The 21,257-nt window shown below is 49.1% G+C and overlaps 1 protein-coding gene across 1 annotated transcript; it reads right to left on the bottom strand.

Moving 5' to 3' along the window:
* Positions 1 to 36: 36 nt before the first annotated feature.
* On the bottom strand, positions 37 to 14,707 carry LOC120711185 (cytochrome P450 88A1-like). Its single transcript, XM_039996640.1, has 7 exons — positions 14,312 to 14,707; positions 1,298 to 2,057; positions 1,106 to 1,195; positions 883 to 961; positions 676 to 782; positions 408 to 529; positions 37 to 266 (listed from the first exon to the last, which is right to left on the bottom strand). Exons 1-7 carry the CDS (start codon positions 14,590 to 14,592, stop codon positions 164 to 166), a joined length of 1,542 nt encoding a protein of 513 aa, XP_039852574.1. The 5' UTR covers positions 14,593 to 14,707; the 3' UTR covers positions 37 to 163.
* Between the last annotated feature and the right edge of the window lie 6,550 nt (positions 14,708 to 21,257).

The raw sequence follows: 21,257 nt of genomic DNA, 5'->3' as shown, positions 1-21,257 counted from the left end.
AGCTAATCCAGCAACAAACGGAGACAGAGAGGCACATTGCTGAAGCATAGAGAATGCCATGCAACACTTCATTTCTTGCTTATTTTTATTTATTTATTTGCACAGACAGCGGACAATAGTCCGAGACTTTTTCGGGCCCAGCTGGCTAGGTTTCCATCAGAATTCAGTAATCGTCCGAGACTTTGGTGATCTTGGCCAAGCAGTTGTCCACCGGCCTGGGGTGGGGCAGGTACCTCACCCGGCAGTTGGGGTTCGTCCTCGTCAGCCTGCATCCAAAAAGGTCAGCAAATCATCAAAAGGAAAACATTCATGCATTGTTCAGGTAAAGTATCATCTGAACAAAGCAAAAAAAAAACACTTGTGGTTTTGTGGGTTTCTTCAAGTAAATCCTGAATGGAACAAGTTACCTGTAGCCGAGGAGGAAATGGTGGAGGAAGACGGAGATCTCCAGCTTGGCGAGATCATTGCCGGGGCAGAGCCTGGCGCCGAGCCCGAAGGGGAGGAAGGTGCCGGCCCTCGGCGAGTGGCCCTGAAAGGAAACAAGAGTGTGCAGATCGTTTGAGCTTCGTCATGCCATTGCCATCATCTGGTTGATTGATGCTCATCTTTAGAACCGGTTTATTTATTCAGAGAATGGCAAACGGTGTCTCTGTTGCTGGAACAGTACTACAGTACCTCCCATCTTGAAGGGTTGAACTTCTTGGGGTCAGGGTACACCTGAGGGTCCATGTGCACGCTTCTGTACCACAGCTGAACCTTCCAGCCCTTGGGGATCAGGTACCCTGTTTGTTTGGAGACATTCATGCATGTAGAGTTTCATTCAGGCACAAATGATCGAGCACTCTGGAAATTTAGGAAACATGTGAGGTTTCTGAATCGCACCGTTCACAAAGACGTCTTTGGTCGCCTGACGGAAGGACACGAAGGAGATGTTGACGAAGCGCAGTGTCTCATCGATCACCTTCAGATAGGAGTTGTTCATCAGTATAATTTTGCTGGTTGGTTGCATGACACTGCCAAAGATGGAATATGGTATGCTCACAGCTGACTAGCTGAGTGAGCTGCATTGCTGCAATACAATGCCTTTGCTGCAAAAACACGTTACCTGTGAGAGGTACTCCATCTTCCTGAAGTCTCTCAGCGTCAGCCCCTGCTGATCCGCCGGAATGCTCCTCATGATCGCCTCCTGCTCCGCCTGCAACGACAAGGTGACTGATCAGCAGATGTCGTTTAATAAGCTGATTCCTGAAGAAGATTCAGTCTTTTCCATGATGGTTACAAACAAATCCAGTAGTACCTTGGCCTTTGCAAAGATGTCGGGGTTCTCCTGCAGGAACACGGTGGCCCACATGGTGATGTGGCCGGAGGACTCGTGGCCGGCGTTGAGGTACATGATGAGGATGTCGATGATCTCGTCGTCGTCCAGCCTCCGCCCGTGCTCGTCCTCCGCCTCGATCAGCCGGTCCATCATGTCCATGCCGCCGGACCGCGCGAACCCTGCCTTGGCCGTCGACGCCCGCCGCTCGTCCAGCACGCCCTGCAGCACGGAGACCAGCCGCCGGCGCGCCCCGAGCGCGCGCCGGTACGCGAACCCGGGCAGGTTGATGGCCATGGCGCGCATCCCGTAGTTGAGGTCCGTGTAGCTCCGCTCCAGCGCGCGCATGGTGGCCTCGCCGGCGCCGCCCAGGAAGATCTGCACGATGATCTTGAACGTCATCCGCCGCAGCTCCGTCAGGAAGGCGACCTCGCCGCCGTCCGCGGACTCGCTGGCCCACGCGCGCAGGGACGACCGGACGGTGCGGTCGATGAAGGGCAGGTACGCGGTGAGCGCGTCGAAGCCGTTGATGGGCGCGGCGGTGAGCTTGCGCAGGCGGCGATGCTCGTCGTAGGGCATGGCCACGAACGACTTGGGCCCGATGAGCGCCACCGTCGCCTTGGGCCACCCGGTGATGAAGTTGTCGTCGTCCATGAGCACCTGCTTGCACGCCTCCGGCGTCGTCGCCAGGATCGTCGGGCTGCTGAACATGAAAGCTCGGTACACGCCAGTGCGCCCGAATCTGCATGCCAGATTGCCAAAAATGGCCTTCAGATTTTTTTTTTTGAAAGGAAAAATGGCCTTCAGATTAGATTTAGAGTAATACAAGCGCAACTGATAAGCTTGTCGTGATTGCAAATTTCCAAATAATGCCTTAATTTTCTGTATTGTGGTCTGTGGACTCTTTCAGTTTCAGCCTTTCATCAGTGCAAAAGATAGCATACAGATTGCGAAAAGCAACAGCCCAACATGTATGACAGTATGAGGATCCGAAGAAGAGTACGAGCATTTTTTAATACAGATACTCCTGCCATGTATTGAGGACGAAGTTGCCCTCTGGCTGCAGACAGGATTTAAGCAGCTTCAAGCAGTAGCTCCCTCTTTCGGTCGCGCACTTTGTGTAATAGGCCTATACTTTTTCCTAAACTTTGGTTTCCCGTCTTTGAGACCAAACTAACAGAGGAATGTGAGTACTCTATCCTACCTGTAATGAGTGAATTGTCAACCGTGCGGTGTGATCGTGCGCTTGGTCTTTAGATTGCAGGTTCACGGGCGTCGAGTGTCGACGGACAGCTGCCGTGGAGGAGCTCAGGCCGGGCGGCAGCTATGGCGTCCATTCCTGGATCGAGGGCGCAAGCGGCGACGGTAGGCGGGTTTCTTGGTTTGCGTCACAAAACCAAACAGGCGGGCGGCGGTTGAAGACGCCAAGTCGTGGAGGCACGGGCGTCGGTCTCGGGACTGACGGAGGCGACGAGCGTCGACGGCGTCTAGGGCCTCGCTACGGGCGAGGAGGTGACAGGCGTCGGGCGGCGTCTAGGGCCGTCAGAAGGCCGAGGCGGGAACGGCGTCTAAGGCCACGTCGTGGAGGCGGGAATCTTCCCGCGCGAGGAGTTTTGGCAGTTTTCTCAAAACCGGCCACCTACCCGGGTTTCGCGGACTCTCCAAAACCGCAAACCGGATCCATGTTGGTCCATGGAACCGGTCTGACCGGTCTCCGCGGGTATAAATACCCCTTCACTTGTATTAGGTTTCAGCGGCTTTTGTAACTTGTCCGTGAATTGCTCTTTCTCCCGGGCCACCGCCCCTGTATTTCTCTCCCCCCGTTCTTCTCTTTAGAGTAGATTTTGTCCATGGATTGTTGAGACCTCGTGTTGGATTTGACTGGGAAAGGAGGCCCTATCCTCCTCGTGCCCTCTGGATTTTTGAATCAATCCAATCCCTTCGTTTTTGTGCCCTTTTGTGATGGATTTTGATTTCGTTTTTGGTGCACACGATTGCGATGGTTCTACGAGCTCTTTGATGTGATTCCCATGCTTCTAGCCCAGTTCTAAACCTTCTGGAATCGCGAGCTATTTCGAATTGGATTTCTTGAGTTCTTGAGAAAACCCCATCCTCTTGATCTCATTCTGAAATTCTCGTGTTATGATGATCTTTAGGACGAGATCTCTTGGGGATATGTTCATGGGGTAGATGCGAAGCTATCCTCCAAGTTTCGTTGGATTTGGACTTCGTTTGCTCGAGATTTGCCTTTTGGAGCTTTGGTTGCGGGCTGTCTGGGAGCGACCGGTCTGACCGGTCTGGGACTTCAGCCCAGCCCGACCGGTCTGACCGGTCGGTGAGAGCGGTCTGACCGGTCCAAGGCTGTCAGGTCTGCAGTTTTTCTCGATTCGCTTTCTAGGGCCTTTTGTGTTGGTTTAGCTCTTCCATAGCTATTCCAAACTTCGCCTAGAACTCTTGAGGGCTTGTGGTGTTTTTGGGATACAGGCCGACGGATCAATTTCAAGAGAAATTTTGATCGGCTCCCATTCACCCATCCTCTAGTCGCCAGTTTCGGTCCCTCAATTGGTATCAGAGCTTGGTTGAGGTTTTCAGTACCTTAACCGGTTCGAAAACCACTTGGCGACCATGGTGAGTCTTGTGAAGATCCCGGTGTTTTCCGGCGAGGACTATGCCTACTGGAAGGTTCACATGAGAGCCTTCTTGCAGAGCATGAGAGCCGAGGTCTGGGATATTACCAAGAACCAGGCTTACGTGGTGCTTGCCGCTCGGGTCACTCCTCTTCAAGTGACTGAGCACGAGGCTAACGCCAAGGCTGTCAATGCCTTGTTCGCTGGCATTTTTCGTGCAGAGTTCTCACACATCCAGGGTTTTCAGGAAGCCCACAATATTTGGACGTGTCTTGAGAACTACCACGAGGGCACACCTCAAGTGAAGGCCAGACTGTTCGAGACTCACCGGCGTGAATACGAGAACTTCACACAGGAGCCGGGTGAGAGCACTGATTTGATGTTCAGTCGCTTTCAATCGATTGTGAATAAAGTCAATACGAACAGATCTGCTGATGCCCTTGAGTACACAGAGCACGAGAAGGCCCTCAAGTTGCTCTATGCACTTGACCGCTCTGTGTGGGATCTCAAGGTGAACACGATCATTGAGTCTGCTGGCTATGAGACTCTGACCGTCAACGAGCTTTTCAGCAAGCTCAAGGCCACAGAGGTGGATAACTAGACACGAGCCAAACTCAATGGTGCCCCTCTTTCCAAGAGCGTCGCTCTTGTGACTGGCCCAGGTGGATCGAGCTCTAACGCTAACTCTGCTCTTGGCTTTTCTCTTGCCTCTTTGCCTTCTGTTACAGATGAGCAGCTGGAGACGCTGGGCGACGATGACTTGTGCCTCCTCATCAGCAAGTTCCAGCGCGTCTACCACAACAGGCAGAGGAAGAAGAAACCCGGGTGCTACAACTGCGGCGATTTGAACCACTTCATTGCCAATTGCCCCAAGAAGTCCGGCGGTGGCCAGAACAACCACTTCGACTACTACCGCCACCGCCACCGCGACGAGGGAGGCTCCAACAAGGAGCGTCGGCGCCACAAGCACCGCAGTCGTGACCGGGGAGGACGCTTCGACAAGGAGTCGCTCAAGAAGCGCTTCCAGTACAAGGCCAAGAAGCGGGAGAAGGCCTTTCTGGCGCAGCTCAGCGACCTCGACAAGAGCTCCGACACCGACCGCTCTTCTTCACCGACCTCTGACGACAATGACAAGAAGAAGAAGCGGGACAAGGAAGCCACCGGCTTCATTGGCCTGTGCTTGGTGGCTGGTCGGCGAAAGGGTTTCTGCACCATGGCGGGCGAAGCCGATGGTGTTCGTGCGTCTTCAGGTGGACATGCTACACCGACGCACGCCGACTCTTCTCCTGGATCCGAGAGCGATTCAGAGGTAAACTCCACAATCGACCTACTTGATACAGAGGTTAGGGAGTTGTACGCCGCTCTCGACAACCAGAAGAGGCTGCTTAAGGAAGCAGCTAGAGAGCGTAGAAAGCTTAGGGCTGAGCTGGCTTGTGCTAGGGAGAAATCTAGTGAGGATGAGTACGCTGGCTGCATATCTCACATGAATGATCTTGTTGCTCTCCGTGCCAAGCATGATGAGAACGTTGCGAACTTAGATGTTGCTAAGACTTCGCTTGCTGACGTGTCTCATGAGCTCGCTAAGGCCAAGCATGAACTAGAACTGGTTAAGGACGCTCCAATTGTTAGCGATGTGCATGAATGCGATGAGTGTCCTATCTTTAAGTCTGATCTAGCTTCGTTGCAGTCCAAGTTTGCTACTATTGTGTGCGAGCTAGAGGAGCTTAGGTCTAGGCCTGTTCTGCTTGGTGCTTCTAAGCTTTGTCCCACGCTTAGGTCAGAGCTAGACGAGAAGAACGCTTTGATTAAGTCTTTGGGGGAAGACTAAGGTCATGGAGTCTAGCCCACCTATTGACTGCTCTGTTTGCCCTGGATTGATTGCTGATCTGGATAGTCTTGCGGTAGAGAAAGTCAACTTGGAGAATAAGAATACCTATCTTAGGGCGATTCTGAGTTGGGTTTCTAGCAGTGAGCCGCAGTTGGGCATGATGATTAAGCCGTTCAAGCGTGGTGATGGGTTTGGGGTCGGTTACACATACACGAAGTCAGACTTTGATAGGTTGTATGGTAAGATTGGCAAGGCTGCTGGAAACACTACTAGCACGAGCACGCAGCCTTCGCTTGTTGACCCCGCGGATGGTGTGCTTAAAGAACCACCGAAAGCACCTCCGCAGAAGCAGGTTTGGGTTCCAAAGCCCAATGAGCTAAGGAATCCCCTCGACACGCTCCCAGCTGCCGCAGCCCAGGTTGCCCAGAAGAAGGGGGCTGCTCCTCCCCATCTGCAAGCTAGGCCTCCACCTCCCAAGCGTGAGGTGAGGTACCACTGCGAGTTCTGTGACCGGGAAGGTCACCTGGAGGAGTTTTGCTTCAGGAGGAAGCGGGCTGTGAGGCGAGAGCAGGAGAGACGGAACGCGGACATGTACTCTGCTCGGGCGCATGGTCCTTCTAGGCGTGGTGGTATGCAAGATGCTAGGGCGCACCGTGTAGGTGGAGGCCAGGGAGACGGTGGTGGTTACCGTGCTCCAGCGGGTGGTCGCTTTCCGGTCGTGATCCTGGTCATTTTCAGTACGGCTATGGACCATGGGACCGAGGCCTTGGAGGAGGTTTCGATGCTCCACGCTTTCCTCACTGTGGTGGTCGTCAATCACGCGGTAGACGGGACGGGGGATACGCTTTGCCTGGTTTTGCTAACCCTTCTGTGGAGCAAATGGCTCGACACTGGTTTGCTTCTCACTTTGCTAACCCCAGTGTTGAGACATTTGCTCACCTTTTGTCTCACTACTGATGTGCAGGTCGGAGGCTTGGAGAACAGGTGGATCATGGACTCCGGTTGTTCGCACCACATGACCGGAAATGACAAATGGTTCTCCAGCCTCACCCCGATGCGCTCAAAGGAGTACATTGTGTTCGGGGATAATGGAAGAGGAAAGGTACGTGGACTTGACGCTGTTCGAGTTTCTGATTGCTTTACCCTGAGAGAAGTTGCTTTGGTTTCGAATCTTGGCTTTAATTAGCTCTCTGTTTCGCAACTTCTTGATGAGGGGTTTGAGGTTCGCTTCAAGGAGGGCTGTTCACGTGTTTTGGATTCCAGAGGAGATTTGGTTTGCCGGATGACACCTCGCGATCGGGTTTTCTTGGTTGACTTCTCTGGAACCCCTCTTGGCCCTTCTCGTTGCTTGTTGGCTGGTCCTTCTTCTGATTTGTGGAAGTGGCATAGGAGACTTGGACATTTGAGCTTCGATCTGTTGTCGAGACTTAGCTCACTTGGCCTGATTCGAGGATTGCCCAAATTGAAGTTTGAAAAGGACCTTGTTTGCCATCCGTGTCGCCATGGGAAGATGATTGCTACTTCACATCCACCTGTTAATCAGGTGATGACCGCTCACCCTGGAGAGTTGCTACACATGGACACAGTTGGTCCTTCTAGGGTGATGTCTGTTGGTGGGAAGTGGTACGTTCTTGTGATCGTGGATGACTTTTCTCGCTATTCTTGGGTCTTTTTCATGAGAACCAAGGATGAGGCTTTCGAGTTTGTTCGAGACTTGATCTTGAGATTGAAAAATGAGCTACACCAGGCCATGCGAGCGATTCGCAGTGATAATGGCACAGAATTCAAAAACGCTCGTTTTGACGTCTTTTGCAGTGATCAAGGGCTTGAACACCAGTATTCTTCTCCCTACACTCCACAGCAGAATGGAGTTGTAGAGAGGAAGAATCGGACGCTGGTTGAGACGGCGAGGACGATGCTCAATGAGCATAGGACTCCTCGCAAATACTGGGCTGAGGCGGTTAACACCGCTTGTTATGTGTCCAACTGCATTTTCTTGCGTGCTTTCATGCACAGGAATTCTTATGAGTTGCGATTTGGACGCCAGCCCCGTGTTGACCATCTCAGAGTTTTCGGTTGCCGGTGCTTTGTGCTGAAAGATGGAAATCTTGATAAGTTTGAGTCTCACTCGTCTGACGGCATTTTTCTCGGTTATACTTCTCACTCTAGAGCGTACCGTGTGCTGATTATTGATACTAACATCGTCAGAGAGACTTGTGAAGTCACTTTCGACGAGACTGCACCGTGCAATTCTTCTGTCTTTGAAGTTGCAGGAGATGATGAGCTCGGCACCTCCATCTTTGAAGATGAGGAGGAAGAAGCTGCGGAGGGTGAGACTGATGCTACCACGCGTGCTGTGGACCCAGTTGCCTCCGCCACAAGCTCGGACGATGATGACGGCCCCGATCTGACTACGTCTACTTCACGGGGGCCGATCGAGGAGATGACTCAGGCTTCACCAGCTACACCTGAGGAGACATCAGCTTTGGTTGAGGAGGAGGTGACTTCGACACGGGAAGCACCTCGACACATTCAGCGTCGCCATCCACCTCAACAGATGCTAGGTGATCTCAACGAGCGAGTCACCAGGTCCAAGGTAACAAGTATCGCTGGCTTTGCTCTTTCAGCGTTTGTTGCCTCTTTTGAGCCCAAGGATATTGGACACGCTCTTTCTGATTCTAATTGGGTCAATGCCATGCATGAGGAACTTGAAAATTTTGAAAGAAACCAAGTTTGGGTCTTAGTCGAGCCTCCACCTGCTTGTAATCCCATCGGAACGAAGTGGGTTTTCAAAAACAAGCAGGGTGAGGATGGGTTGGTTGTTCGGAACAAGGCTCGTCTTGTTGCCCAGGGGTTTTGCCAAAAAGAGAGTATTGATTTTGAGGAGACTTTTGCCCCTGTTGCTTGTTTAGAAGCTATTCGAATCTTTCTTGCATTTGCTGCTTCCAAGGGTTTTAAAGTTTTCTAAATGGATGTGAAATCTGCCTTCTTAAATGGTTTTATTGAAGAAGAGGTTTATGTGAAACAACCCCCTGGTTTCGAAAATCCCAAGTTTCCAAACCGTGTTTATAAACTTCAAAAAGCTCTTTACGGTTTGAAACAGGCACCTAGAGCTTGGTATGATAGATTAAAAACCTTTTTGCTGGCACAGGGCTTTAAAATGGGATGTGTGGATAAAACTTTGTTCCTCATGCGGTCTGACACTGAGTTCCTATTAGTTCAGATATACGTGGATGATATTATCTTTGGTGGCTCTTCTCACGCTCTTGTCTCCAAGAATTCTGAGCAGATATCCAGGGAGTTCGAGATGAGCATGATGGGTGAGCTGCAGTTCTTCCTCGGGCTGCAGATCAAACAAACTCCTCAGGGCACGTTCGTCCATCAAGCCAAGTACACCAGGGACTTGCTGTGGAAGTTCGACATGAGCGACCTGTCTCCTCAGCCGACTCCGATCAGCACTTCGACGGCGCTTGATGAGGACTTGGACGGCGAGGCGGTGGACCAGAAGGAGTATAGGAGCATGATCGGCTCGCTCCTGTACCTGACGGCGACCCGTCCGGACATTCAGTTCGGGGTCGGCCTTTGTACGTGGTACCAGGCTTCTCCGCGCACCTCCCACAGGCAGGTGGTGAAACGCATCTACAGGTATCTGAAATTCACCCCTGAATTTGGTCTTTGGTACTCTGCGGATTCTTATTTGGTTTTGATGGGCTTTTCTGATGCCGATTTCGGTGGGTGTCGGTTGGATCGCAAGTCGACATCCGGCACTTGTCAATTTCTCGGTACATCTTTGGTGTCTTGGTCCTCTCGCAAGCAGGATAGCGTAGCGCTTTCTTCCACAGAAGCTGAGTATGTTGCCGCTGCTAGCTGCTGCTCCCAGATACTTTGGATGAAACAAAACTTGCAGGATTATGGTTTGAGTTTCAGAAGGGTTCCCATCTTTATAGACAACATGTCAGCCATTAGCATTGCAAAGAACCCTGTCCTACACTCCAGAACCAAACACATAGATATCAGATTCCATTTCTTGCGAGATAACCATGAGAGAGGACACATAAACTTGATCCATGTCCATTCTGAGAGGCAAACCGCAGATGCATTGTACATGTTTGCATTTTGCATTGTCTCACTTGCACTAGCATTCTTGTATGCATTGCTATGATCTTCTAGTGCCTGCTAGTGTGAGTTGATAAATTTGATCATGTATAGCTTGCTCCACTGTGTATATGACATCATCTAAGTGAAGCTATTTTAATTTGAAAATCTGAAAACATGGTCACCCTGTCTTGGCTACTAGCATGTTAGGTCGTGTCGATATGCTTTGCTATCTTATTCATACTAGTGTAGCCTTTCATTCAGCAATTCATACTTGAAATGATCTAAATTTGATAAAATTGTTTGAACTGTTCTTGAAATGGATTGAAAAGATCCAGGTGGGATTGCTTGTCGCACTGATCGAGCTTTCGGGACGGCTCACTTTGGACTTGTGAGAACTCGGGCAAGGCTGTGCATGACTGAAACGAGCGTCTTAAGCTTCTGGTTGTCTTTGGTATAGGCTTGGCCTCGTTGCTAAGTAAAGCATGACAAGCTTTCAACCCCTGGCATTAAGAATTGCTTGATATAATTTGATTGAAAAATGAATGTTTGCACCATGCTTTGGCTGGTTTGGCTCACCTGTATGAGTATGATTAGCACTGCTTTCCTTTCCCTACTTGTTAGTGGTAGATCATGGGTGATGCTTTTATTTCTAGACTGATTTGATATACCCTGTTGAGCTAGATGCAGGTCTTGTTTATGGATGCACACGTGCTTGTGACTAGATGTTGCTCATATCATTGTATCCCTGAATGCTTTCACTTACACCTCTTGCATTGCATTTATTGCATAGCATCTGTTCAGGGGGAGTTTCAGCTTCAGGGGGAGGTTTAGGCATATTTTAGGCTTGATGTGTGCATGTGCCAACAAGGGGGAGAATTTTTGGGAGAAGTGATCGAACAAGGGGGAGCTTTGCTTGGGGAGTGCCTGCTTTGTTTCTGGCTTCTGGTTTTTCTCGTTTTCTCTCCACTTCGAGCATGACTGAGTCGAGCGTTACCTCTGTCTTTGAGGAGTCATGTTTTGTCTCTTGATTGATTGCGTCGAGTCGTTGCCCTTGTCTTAGGGGATCGATCTGTGCTTGAGTAAGTGACTGTTCTTGCCTTTCTGAGCTTTTCGTCACTTGCTTGAGCTCTTCTCTCTCATGCTTCTTTGTTCTTCTCTGTTTTCACTTCTCCTGGTTCGTTTGTGGTGTGTTGACAATGCACTCATCAAGGGGGAGATTGAGGAATGTGAGTACTCTATCCTGCCTGTGATGAGTGAATTGCCAATCGTGCGGTGTGATCGTGCGATTGGTCTTTGGATTGCAGCTTCACGGGCGTCGAGTGTCGATGGAGAGCTACCGTGGAGGAGCTCAGGCCGGGCGGCAGCTGTGGCGTCCATTCCTGGATCGAGGGCGCAAGCGGCGACGGTAGGCGGGTTTCTTGGTTTGCGTCACAAAACTAAGCAGGCGGACGGCGGTTGAAGACGCCAAGTCGTGGAGGCACGGGCGTCGGTCTCGGGACTGACGGAGGCGACGGGCGTCGACGGCGTATAGGGCCTCGCTGCGGGCGAGGAGGTGACGGGTGTCGGGCGGCGTCTAGGGCCGTCAGAAGGCCGAGGCGGGAACTGCGTCTAGGGCCACGGCGTGGAGGTGGGAATCTTCCCGCGCGAGGAGTTTTGGCGGTTTTCTCAAAACCGGCCACCTACCCGGGTTTCGCGGACTCTCCAAAACCGCAAACCGGATCTTCATCAACATGGCAGCATCGCGGAGAAGACTTCGTTTCGAAGAAAGAATCTGAGCCGCCAGATGAGATCGTGTACAGGGGGATGCTGCAGACCAACCGGTCTGACCGGTCCCTGGCACCGGTCTGACCGGTCTGACCGGTCCATGGAACCGGTCTGACTGGTCTCCGCGGGTATAAATACCCCTTCACTTGTATTAGGTTTCAGCGGCTTTTGTAACTTGTCCGTGAATTGCTCTTTCTCCCAGGCCGCCGCCCCTGTGTTTCTCTCCCCCCGTTCTTCTCTTTAGAGTAGATTTTGTCCATGGATTGTTGTGACCTCTTGTTGGATTTGATTGGGAAAGGAGGTCCTATCCTCTTCGTGCCCTCTGGGTTTTTGAATCAATCCAATCCCTTCGTTTTTGTGGCCTTTTGTGATGGATTTTGATTTCGTTTTTGGTGCACACGATTGCGATGGTTCTACGAGCTCTTTGATGTGATTCCCGTGCTTCTAGCCCAGTTCTAAACCTTCTGGAATCGCGAGCTCTTTCGAATTGGATTTCTTGAGTTCTTGAGAAAACCCCATCCTCTTAATCTCATCCCGAAATTCTCGTGTTATGATGATCTTTAGGACGAGATCTCTTGGGGATATGTTCACGGGGTAGATGCGAAGCTATCCTCCAAATTTCGTTGGATTTGGACTTCGTTTGCTCGATATTTGCCTTTTGGAGCTTTGGTTGCGGGCTGTCTGGGAGCGACCGGTCTGACCGGTCTGACCGGTCTGGGACTTCAGCCCAGCCCGACTGGTCTGACCGGTCAGTGAGAGCGGTCTGACCGGTCTAAGGCTGCCAGGTCTGCAGTTTTTCTCGATTCGCTTCCGTGTCTTCACTCGCTCGTTCTAGGGCCTTTTGTGTTGGTTTAGCTCTTCCATAGCTATTCCAAACTTCGCCTAGAACTCTTAGGGCTTGTGGTGTTTTTGGGATATAGGCCGACGGATCAATTTCGAGAGAAATTTTGATCGGCTCCCATTCACACCCCCTCTGGTCGCCAGTTTCGGTCCCTCACTAACTTTGTAACAAACTTCTTCTTCTTTTAATGAAATACATGCTCAGGCACGGTCGTGACGAAAAAAAACAAAGATAATACCAAATAAAGAGCCACAGAGCATATTCGTGTATGAATTAAATAGTTCTCAACTAATCGCCATCAGTTGAAAACAACGCATCACCTGATTACTAATAATCATATACATAGATCCCTTTGGACGGACAGACGGCGGCGATGAAGAATCGACAGGTACAAATTTGAAGGGCACCAAACCACACACTTGTCGATCTAGTCTAGGAAACTAGAGACGATTCCACGCAACATGTGGACTATTTGCAAGGAAAAAGGGTAGGCAAGATGAGCAAAAGCAGCTGCTTTTGACAGCATATGGACGGGGAATCAGGCATTCGAAGAGGTAGGTGCCAAGCAGGGCATCATCCGGTGTTGATAACAGAGCATGGCCTTATCGACGAAGATTACAATATGCCAAAGATGGAATCTGCTGAATGATGGCTGGCATGGGAGTGGTGGTGGAAATCAATCGGACATCTCTTTTCGGGCAGTGGGGGCAGCGCCAGCAAGCATTCCCCCCCATGGTCCATGCATCGGATCAGCCAACACTGACTGACTGATGACTGACTGGATGGCTCTACATGTTCCTGAGCTTGCAGCAGCGGCCTGACAGAAATCGGTGACAGTGATTCACTGATGACTGCTGTGTATATGAGTAGAAGCAGGATATCGTGGCGTCATCAGGTTCAGGCTTCCCGTACCGCAAAGGCCATTGCTTGCATGCTTATATTATACACACCCAAAAATGCCGTGAAGCCAGCCATGGCGATGGCGATGCTCTCAAGCGCCGTTTTCCGAGGCGTTGTCACAGCATTTTCCTACTCCCGGTGTCTTTTGCAGCCATCTGCGGATCTTCGGATAAAAACCCATTCTCGGCTCGCCGGATGAGGCGGCGACAACGTTTTTGATGTCATTTTCTTCTTGAAACGTCGCCTTGGAGATCCTACCTTTGTCACCTCAGCGGCATCGGACGATTCGAACATCCAGTTTCTAAGAAGACGATTGATATGATTGTTTGGTGTTGTGATAAGACTTTGCAAGGAATAAATGTAAACGAAGAAGATGATTGAAACTTAGTCTTCTAGTTTTCTTTCTTTATTTTGGAGTTTTTTTCTTGTATTTTCGAGGGCTATCATCCGAGCAAGGTAAACAATCGAGGGCGCACAAAGAACTTGAGACAGAAACAAGTTGGAGAAAAAGGAAGAGATGATCTTGAAGCCACTTTGTGTGTGCCTGCTTGAGGTCCAGGGGCCAGGCCGAAGAGTCATCATCCCTCCCCTGTTGTGCGTGTGCTTGCAGTTGCAGATGATGCATGGCTAAAAGGGGGGCATCTTTTGGGTGCATTACCCAAAAGCATCCATTTGATTGCACTAGAGTAGACTACTAGAGAGAGGAAAAGAGAGCGAGATGCAAGGACAAGAAGATTTCATCGCCCAGTACCAAACCAACAGGAATTCAACCTTTTTCTTCTTGGAGCCCAATCAAACCGCAGCAATCTCGTAGAAATTCTTCAGGGGTAGAGTGCACAGCAACTGTTTGACACCACCATCACGATGGCTGCTGACAGATGGCTGCGGCAGGCATTGATGCTGCGCAGGGGAGTGAGGGCGGGTACAAGATTACTGACCGGCGGACGAAGGAGGAGACGAAGGCGTCGGGCTTGCCGGACTTGAAGGCGCGGAGGAAGGCCCACATGGCGCCGACGACGGGCCACCCCATCTCCCCCGGCGGCAGCCGCGCGCGCCGCGCCGCGCCAAGCGGCGCCTCCCTGTACCACCCGTGCAGCGCCCGCGCGGCGGCGTCGAGGAAGAGGAGGAGGAGCACGGCGCCGACGAGCACCACGGCCGCCGCCGCCGTGGTGGGCCACCACATCGCCGCCGGCAGTCCTGCAGCCGCGCCCTCGCCCATCTCCGGCACGGTTACCTGGGCGCGCCGCGCGCGTGCAAACTCTCGGACGAGCACACGGCGGCGGAACCGACGACGAGACGAGGGGATGGCGAAGAGGCCGAAATGGAACCGCCCGTCGTCGTCTGGGTCGGCCGCTCGCTCCTCGCGCTATAAAACTCATGAACCGCGCTGCTGTGGGGCCCACAGGTAACACGTCGGTGCATGTGGACCAGGTGTGCGCATGCCTACTCCTGCCTGTAAACTCTCCGAGCACGAATCCCAATGCATATACATATAGTATGGATTTAAATGTTGTTTTGGCTTTTATTTCTAGGTAGGCGATTTTTATCATTTATCTGGACATAATATATATCTAAATACGTAGGAAAAGGTTTATACCTAGAAAAATTAAAATGAAAAAGGAGTATGTTGCTAGTAATTAAGCCCCGTTGAAATGATAGATGAGGGTTCTAAGATTGGATTTATGTGCAAGCTGGATCCTATGATGATACAGTTTTATTTATCCCCTCTCTCTCCTCATTAATTTATTTATAAATCTGTAAAAAAATATTTGGACATCTGAACATTTTTTTTCTATGACAGTAATTAAACTCTACAAGAATATCATATAAACACAACTCCATTCTAATGCCGAGCTTCGTAACAATGGTTGGTTTCATGCCCAAAACTGGATCTCAAAATAATACAGTACTTTTCTCCTCGATCTATCCCTATTAATTTATTGCTAAATCGATAAAAGATCTTATAGGAACAGAAACAGGTCCAGTAATATCCAGTACGAGATGAGCATTCTAATGGTTGGAGCATGCCCAAAGGTGGATTCCTGCCGGCCGGATGGTTTGCACTGTCAGGCGCCCGCTGCGGCCGGTTTTGTTTTTCATCTCAACACTGCAGCATAGCATAGTGCATATCCGCCAAGTGTTGCCGAAACACGCATATGCCTTGTCTAGCTAGCTGCCACTTTATTTTTCTTGCTCGTTTCAACAACGACAAAAAGGAACCATGCTTTCTCTCACGCTGCGGCGCCTTCTGCTAAGCGTGCAGTGTACACACTGCCGTCCATCTACGCAGCCAGTTACTCAAAAAAAAGATCTTGTGGAGAGGTTGGAGGAGGCCCGTTTTTAAATTACCCATTAGCATTGTAAAATCTTGCTATCACACTAGTACAGAATCAGCTAGCAGTCCCGGTTCCCAACCCTCTTTAGTCCCGGTTCCTGGTTATGGAACCTAGTAGCGTCCAAATGTGTAAATTTGTGGCAGGAGTAGGATTGGTCAAATCATTTATAGGTACATAAACTGTTTGGATCATAGTTATAGATACTTTTTGGTAGAGTAATTCTTTCTTGCAAAGAAGCCATTTCTGTACTAAGGTAGGTTGATAGCCTCACTACGGAGGGCATCCTCCCTAATAAGGCAGATACTTCCAATCACGCTTTAACAAAACGAAAAATATTATCGATGAATAAAACACATCTTGCTTATTAAAATATTGGAAATATTCTGCCATAGTTAGTGCAGCTAAACAAACTCTCATATGAGCTTCTGGTGGTTTATTCATTTGGCCATATAGACTAGAGTTACTTGACTAAAGATCCGGATTATTAGTCATGGTTCCCACCCCTTGGACTAAAGGTCCGTGACAAGGCAAAAAATTTACTCCGCACCTAGGACTCAAACCCGATACCGTACCACTTACCTCACGCATATCTCCTTTACCACCCCACATACACATCAGCCTGGGTATTCAGTTCTAACCAAACCAATCAGAAAATTTTGACATTTGGGGTGGTTTCAAATGTGGTTTTATATTTTTGAAAAAAAATAAAAATCTAACTATATCTAAAAATTAAAAGTAATTCATTTTAAATCAGAAAAATATGAAACTAGTACCAAAATTTTTTCTAAAAATATAACCTATCTGTTATTGCTCTATTTGAATCTTAGTTACTCAAAAATAGTAGGCATAGCTACAATCAACCAAATATAAATAGCATAAAAAATGATATCTAAATAACCGACAAGTATCGTACCAATAGATAGGTTATATTTTTAGAAAACTTTTGATATATTTTTCCTATTTTTTGACTTAAAATGAATTACTTATAACTTTTTAGTTTAAATTTAAATATTTTTAATTTTCACAAAAATAAAAAACCATATAAAGGGCCAAATTTGCCCGATTTTAACAATTGATTGACTTGTTATCCAGTTTCGTAGTTAAAGATTGCAAATGGAGTTTTGTAATAGTTTGAGGGTATAAATCGAATTTTTTCTATTTATATTCACACGACGCTGGATCGGATTGGAGCGGAGCCGCTCACTTATGAGGTATGGTAATAGCTAGATTTATTGGCCCAAAGGATTTTACAGCGTGCTGCTTTATTTGCTAAAAATGACCTGGCGATCTGGACAAGAGTGAAATCATACGAAGATACTGATGATGATGCATGGGATCCGATACGCTGTGAAAAAGTAGCTTGTTGTTTTTCGACCTTTCTGTCTAGGAACATCGAGGCAAGGTACAATATGCATAGGAATGACTGGATGTGGAGACATCAGACGACATGAGGGTACAAATTAAATAAGGCCTAGTTTGGTTGTGCTCCATAAAATTTTTGAAAAATCATCTTTTTGCATTTGAAATACTAAACATAGACTAATTACAAAAATAATTACAGAACTCGTCTGTAAATCGCGAGGCAAATCTAACGAGGCTAAGTAATCCGTCATTAGAGGTGGTTTACTGTAGCATTACTGTAGCAATTTAGCGTCCGATTACAGCCTAATTAGGTTCATTAGATTCGTCTCGCCATTTACAGACAGCAGTCGCAATGCGTTTTTTATTTCGTCTAGATTTAAGTCTCCAAGCAGGTGCCGGAAAAAAATTTGAAATTTTGAATTTTGTAACTAAACACAGGCTAAATAAAAGCGATGAGACTGACTCTTGTATTGGCGCATCATCGTACGTGATGACACAGCCAGCGACGAGGAGCTAGCTCAAGATAGTACACACAGACACAGCTAGCGTCACTACTACAGAATATGGATATTGTCCGGGTTGGAAACCGGCTTTAGTCCCGGTTTCCCAACCGGAATCATGACTCCGGGACAAAAGGTCCCAAGCATTGTTCCCGGGTGATGCAACTGGGATAAATGAGAACTTTGTATCCCGGTTGGGTTTTGGAACCTGGACAAAAAATTAGAAAAACAAACAGAAAAAACTGTTTCTGATCATCCGCAGTAGCTCCGCCTCCATGCCCACACCACCTCCTTCCTGGATTCCGAGCTCCAACTCCATCACAAAACTACTTCAACTCGCTAACAAAATGCAATCGCACTTACAAGAATCTTTAGATTGAATCCAGAAATATGTCATCTAACATATCCATTGCACATCACACAAGCAAAAGCACAAATCTAATTCACAACACGAGAAATTGATTTGATTCACATCACACAAAAATTCACCAGCACAATCGCACGAAATAAAAATTCACAAACAAATACTCGTCGACCTTCTCCGTTGCTCGCCCTCCCCTGCCATGGCGGCAAGCGTCCCATCCCCCGCGCTTGGCTTCGGTTCGCTGGCCTCGCTCGCGCAGGGCCGCACGGCGGCGGGCGCCTCCGCCCTTTGCGCCTGGCCGCGCACGGCGGCGAGCATCCCAGCCCCCGCGCCGGGCTTCGGCTCGCCGGCCTCGCTCGCGCAGGGCCGCACGACGGCGAGCGCCCCCGCCCCTTGCGCCTGGCCGCGCACAGCGGCTCGCCGGCCTGCCGACGCGCCCCGCTAGAGCCTGGCCGTGGCTTGCCGTGCCACGCGGCGGTGGGGGCTCGCGCTCGCGCCGGCGCCAAGCGGCGGTGGATCGCCAGCCCCCGCCCCTTGCGCCTGGCCGCGCACAGCGGCTCGCCGACGCGCCCCACTAGAGCCTGGCCGCTGCGGCGGCGGCTGGCGCTCGCGCAGGCGCCAGGCGGCGGTGGCTCGCCGGCCCCCGCCGTGCCTGGGAAGGGAGGAGGATGCCGAGGGATAGAGGAAGGGAGGAGATGCTGAGGGAGGGAGGAAGAGAGAAGGGGGAGAGAGATGTCGAGGGAGGAAGAAGACAGAGGAACGATAGTAAATAAAAGAATTGCAGAGATCGGAGTCCGCACCATCAAATATCCCGGTTGGAATTTACAACCGGGACAAAATGATCCCTTTTAGTTCCGGTTGGAGCTTTTGTCCCGGTTGGTGGCTCCAACCATGACTAAATAAAGTTACCGACCGGGATAAAATGTGTCTCTCTGCTCTATAGTTGTCCTAGACTTGCACCCGGGACTAAAGTCTCTATTTATCCCGGGTCTAATATTAACCGGACAAATTTGAAGGATCTGTAGTAGTGCGTGCGTGACCATAGGCGCCCCATCATATGGTACGTACGTAGTACGTGTCGTCAGTCGCCGGAGCACACCGCACCGGTGATAGATGCGCATGTTCAAGTAACGAGACTGACGCACATGCCTTTTTCTTTCACGTCGATAGATCGGTTGCCAACAATTCCCACTGCTAAAAAGTCTGTGAGCAGCAGAGCAGTGCATCATGTGCATATATCGTAACTATATTTTTTTTCAGAAGCATAAGCACTACATGCATGCAACCACGCACGTACTCCGTACTTGCTTGCTCGTAAAAGGTGTCAAATTAAATTAAATAAAGCTGCCTCTCTCTAGACTTGATTGAAATGAAATGACTGCAAAAGGTAAAAAAAGATGCTGCAGGGCCGTGTCGAGTTCGAGTATAGTAGTGACTGGGTTCCCTCAATTGTTTATATTCTTATTTGGTGGCTCTTATCAAGTTTATTATTTTACTATAATTTCTGACAGCTACGACGATATAAGTGCACTGCCGTCAAGATATATTTTTATAGTAGGATAGTAGTTGATTTAATCGATTGATTCGGGATGCATAAAATTAGAACCCTCGCATTTTCGAAAGGATGGAATACTAATCTAACACTATAGTACTAATTTGCTAGCTATTTATTTATTAGTTAAGCATCGAGCATGTTAATCTATGATGATCAAGGGATTTTGAGTTTGTTCTAATCCAAAACTATTTTAAGTTTGATTAATACAATAGTGTTTACGATATGAAATGATCGATCATAATTTGGATTCATTATGAAATATGTTTTCACAGTTTATTAGTTCTTTAATGTGGTACAAGTAATACGCTTTTTATAAATTTATTTATTAGTTAAACTGGAGATAAGCTAACCTTATATATAGGACATGTTTGGAAGGGCTCCGGCTCTCGCGGCAGCTCCGGCTGGAGCCCTACCAAATATTTTCGAGGTGGAGCGGCTCTGCGCAAAGCCGCAGAAATAGATTTGCTTGCCAGAAGATAGAGCAGATGGAAACTAGATCCGTTTGCTCTAACTCCGGCGCCACCCTTTCCGCGAGGAGCCGGAGCCCTCCCAAACACGCCGATAGTAAGGCCCTCTTTGGGAGGGCTCCGGTCAGCGCCGGCTTCTGCACTGTTCATCTACTGTTGACTACTGTTCACTGGAGCGGGGGAGCCACAAAATGCTGGCTCCGGCGGCTCCAACCTCCCTTACGTTGACTGTAGCGCGGAGCAGAAAAACCAGCTCCAAACTACAGTGTCGTGAACAGTGCAAAACAGTGGGTAAGGAGCCAGAGTCTATGCGGCCGGAGCCCTCCAAAGGGGGCCTAACTCGATGCATGCACCGCGTGATCGAGAGGCTACTGGGAGCGTGAGAAGAAGATCTAATAAGGATTTTTTTAAGGAAGAAATCTGCTCTGCTGTGAGGGGTTTCTTACAAGATATGATGAAGGCATATGATAGGGTTGAATGGAGATATCTAGAAGGAGTCATGACCAAACTGGGATTTTCGAGTAAATGGATCACTACTGTTATGAGGTGTGTAACAAATGTTAAATATGTTGTTCGAATAAATGGTGAGCTCTCGCAAGCCTTTATACCATCAAGGGGATTAAGACAAGGTGATCCGATCAGTCCATATTTGGTTCTTCTATGTGCAGAAGGGTTGTCTTGTCTTATAAAGGAGGAAGAAAGAAAGGGGCATTTAAAAGGGATTAAGAATGGAGTTAGCGGTCCACCTATATCACACCTTCTCTTTGCAGACGATAGTATCTTCTTTACAAGAGGGGATGTAAAGAACCTGCAAGCACTAAATGACGTTCTGCAGACTTACAGTGATGGTTCCGGACAGAGAATTAATCTCCAGAAATCTGCACTTTTCTTTGCTGATCGTTGCCCGGTGCATGTCAAACAAAGAGTGAAAACAATCCTTAGTGTGCAGAGTGAAGTTTGGCATGCAAGTTATTTGGGAATGCCATCCTGGGTAGGAAAATCACCATCAAATACTTTTAATTTCCTACCAGAAAGAATGTGGAAAGTGGTGCGGGGTTGGAGTGATCGCCCATTGTCTCGTGCAGGTAAGGAAGTTATGCTGAAATCAGTCATACAAGCGATCCCTGTTTACGTCATGAGTTGTTTTCGCCTACCAACTGGAATATGTGATAAGATGCGAACTACAGTTTCAAATCATTGGTGGGGTATTGAAAATGGAAGGAAGAAAATGCATTGGCGTTCATGGGAGTGGCTGACTACACCAAAAGCAATGGGTGGCATGGGTTTTCGGGACATGGAG

Source organism: Panicum virgatum, chromosome 6K (genome assembly GCF_016808335.1).
Source record: "Panicum virgatum strain AP13 chromosome 6K, P.virgatum_v5, whole genome shotgun sequence".
In the NCBI taxonomy this organism is placed as follows: domain Eukaryota; kingdom Viridiplantae; phylum Streptophyta; class Magnoliopsida; order Poales; family Poaceae; genus Panicum; species Panicum virgatum.
The sequence above is the reverse complement of the archived record's forward strand: the minus strand, read 5'-3'. Positions and strand labels throughout refer to the sequence as shown.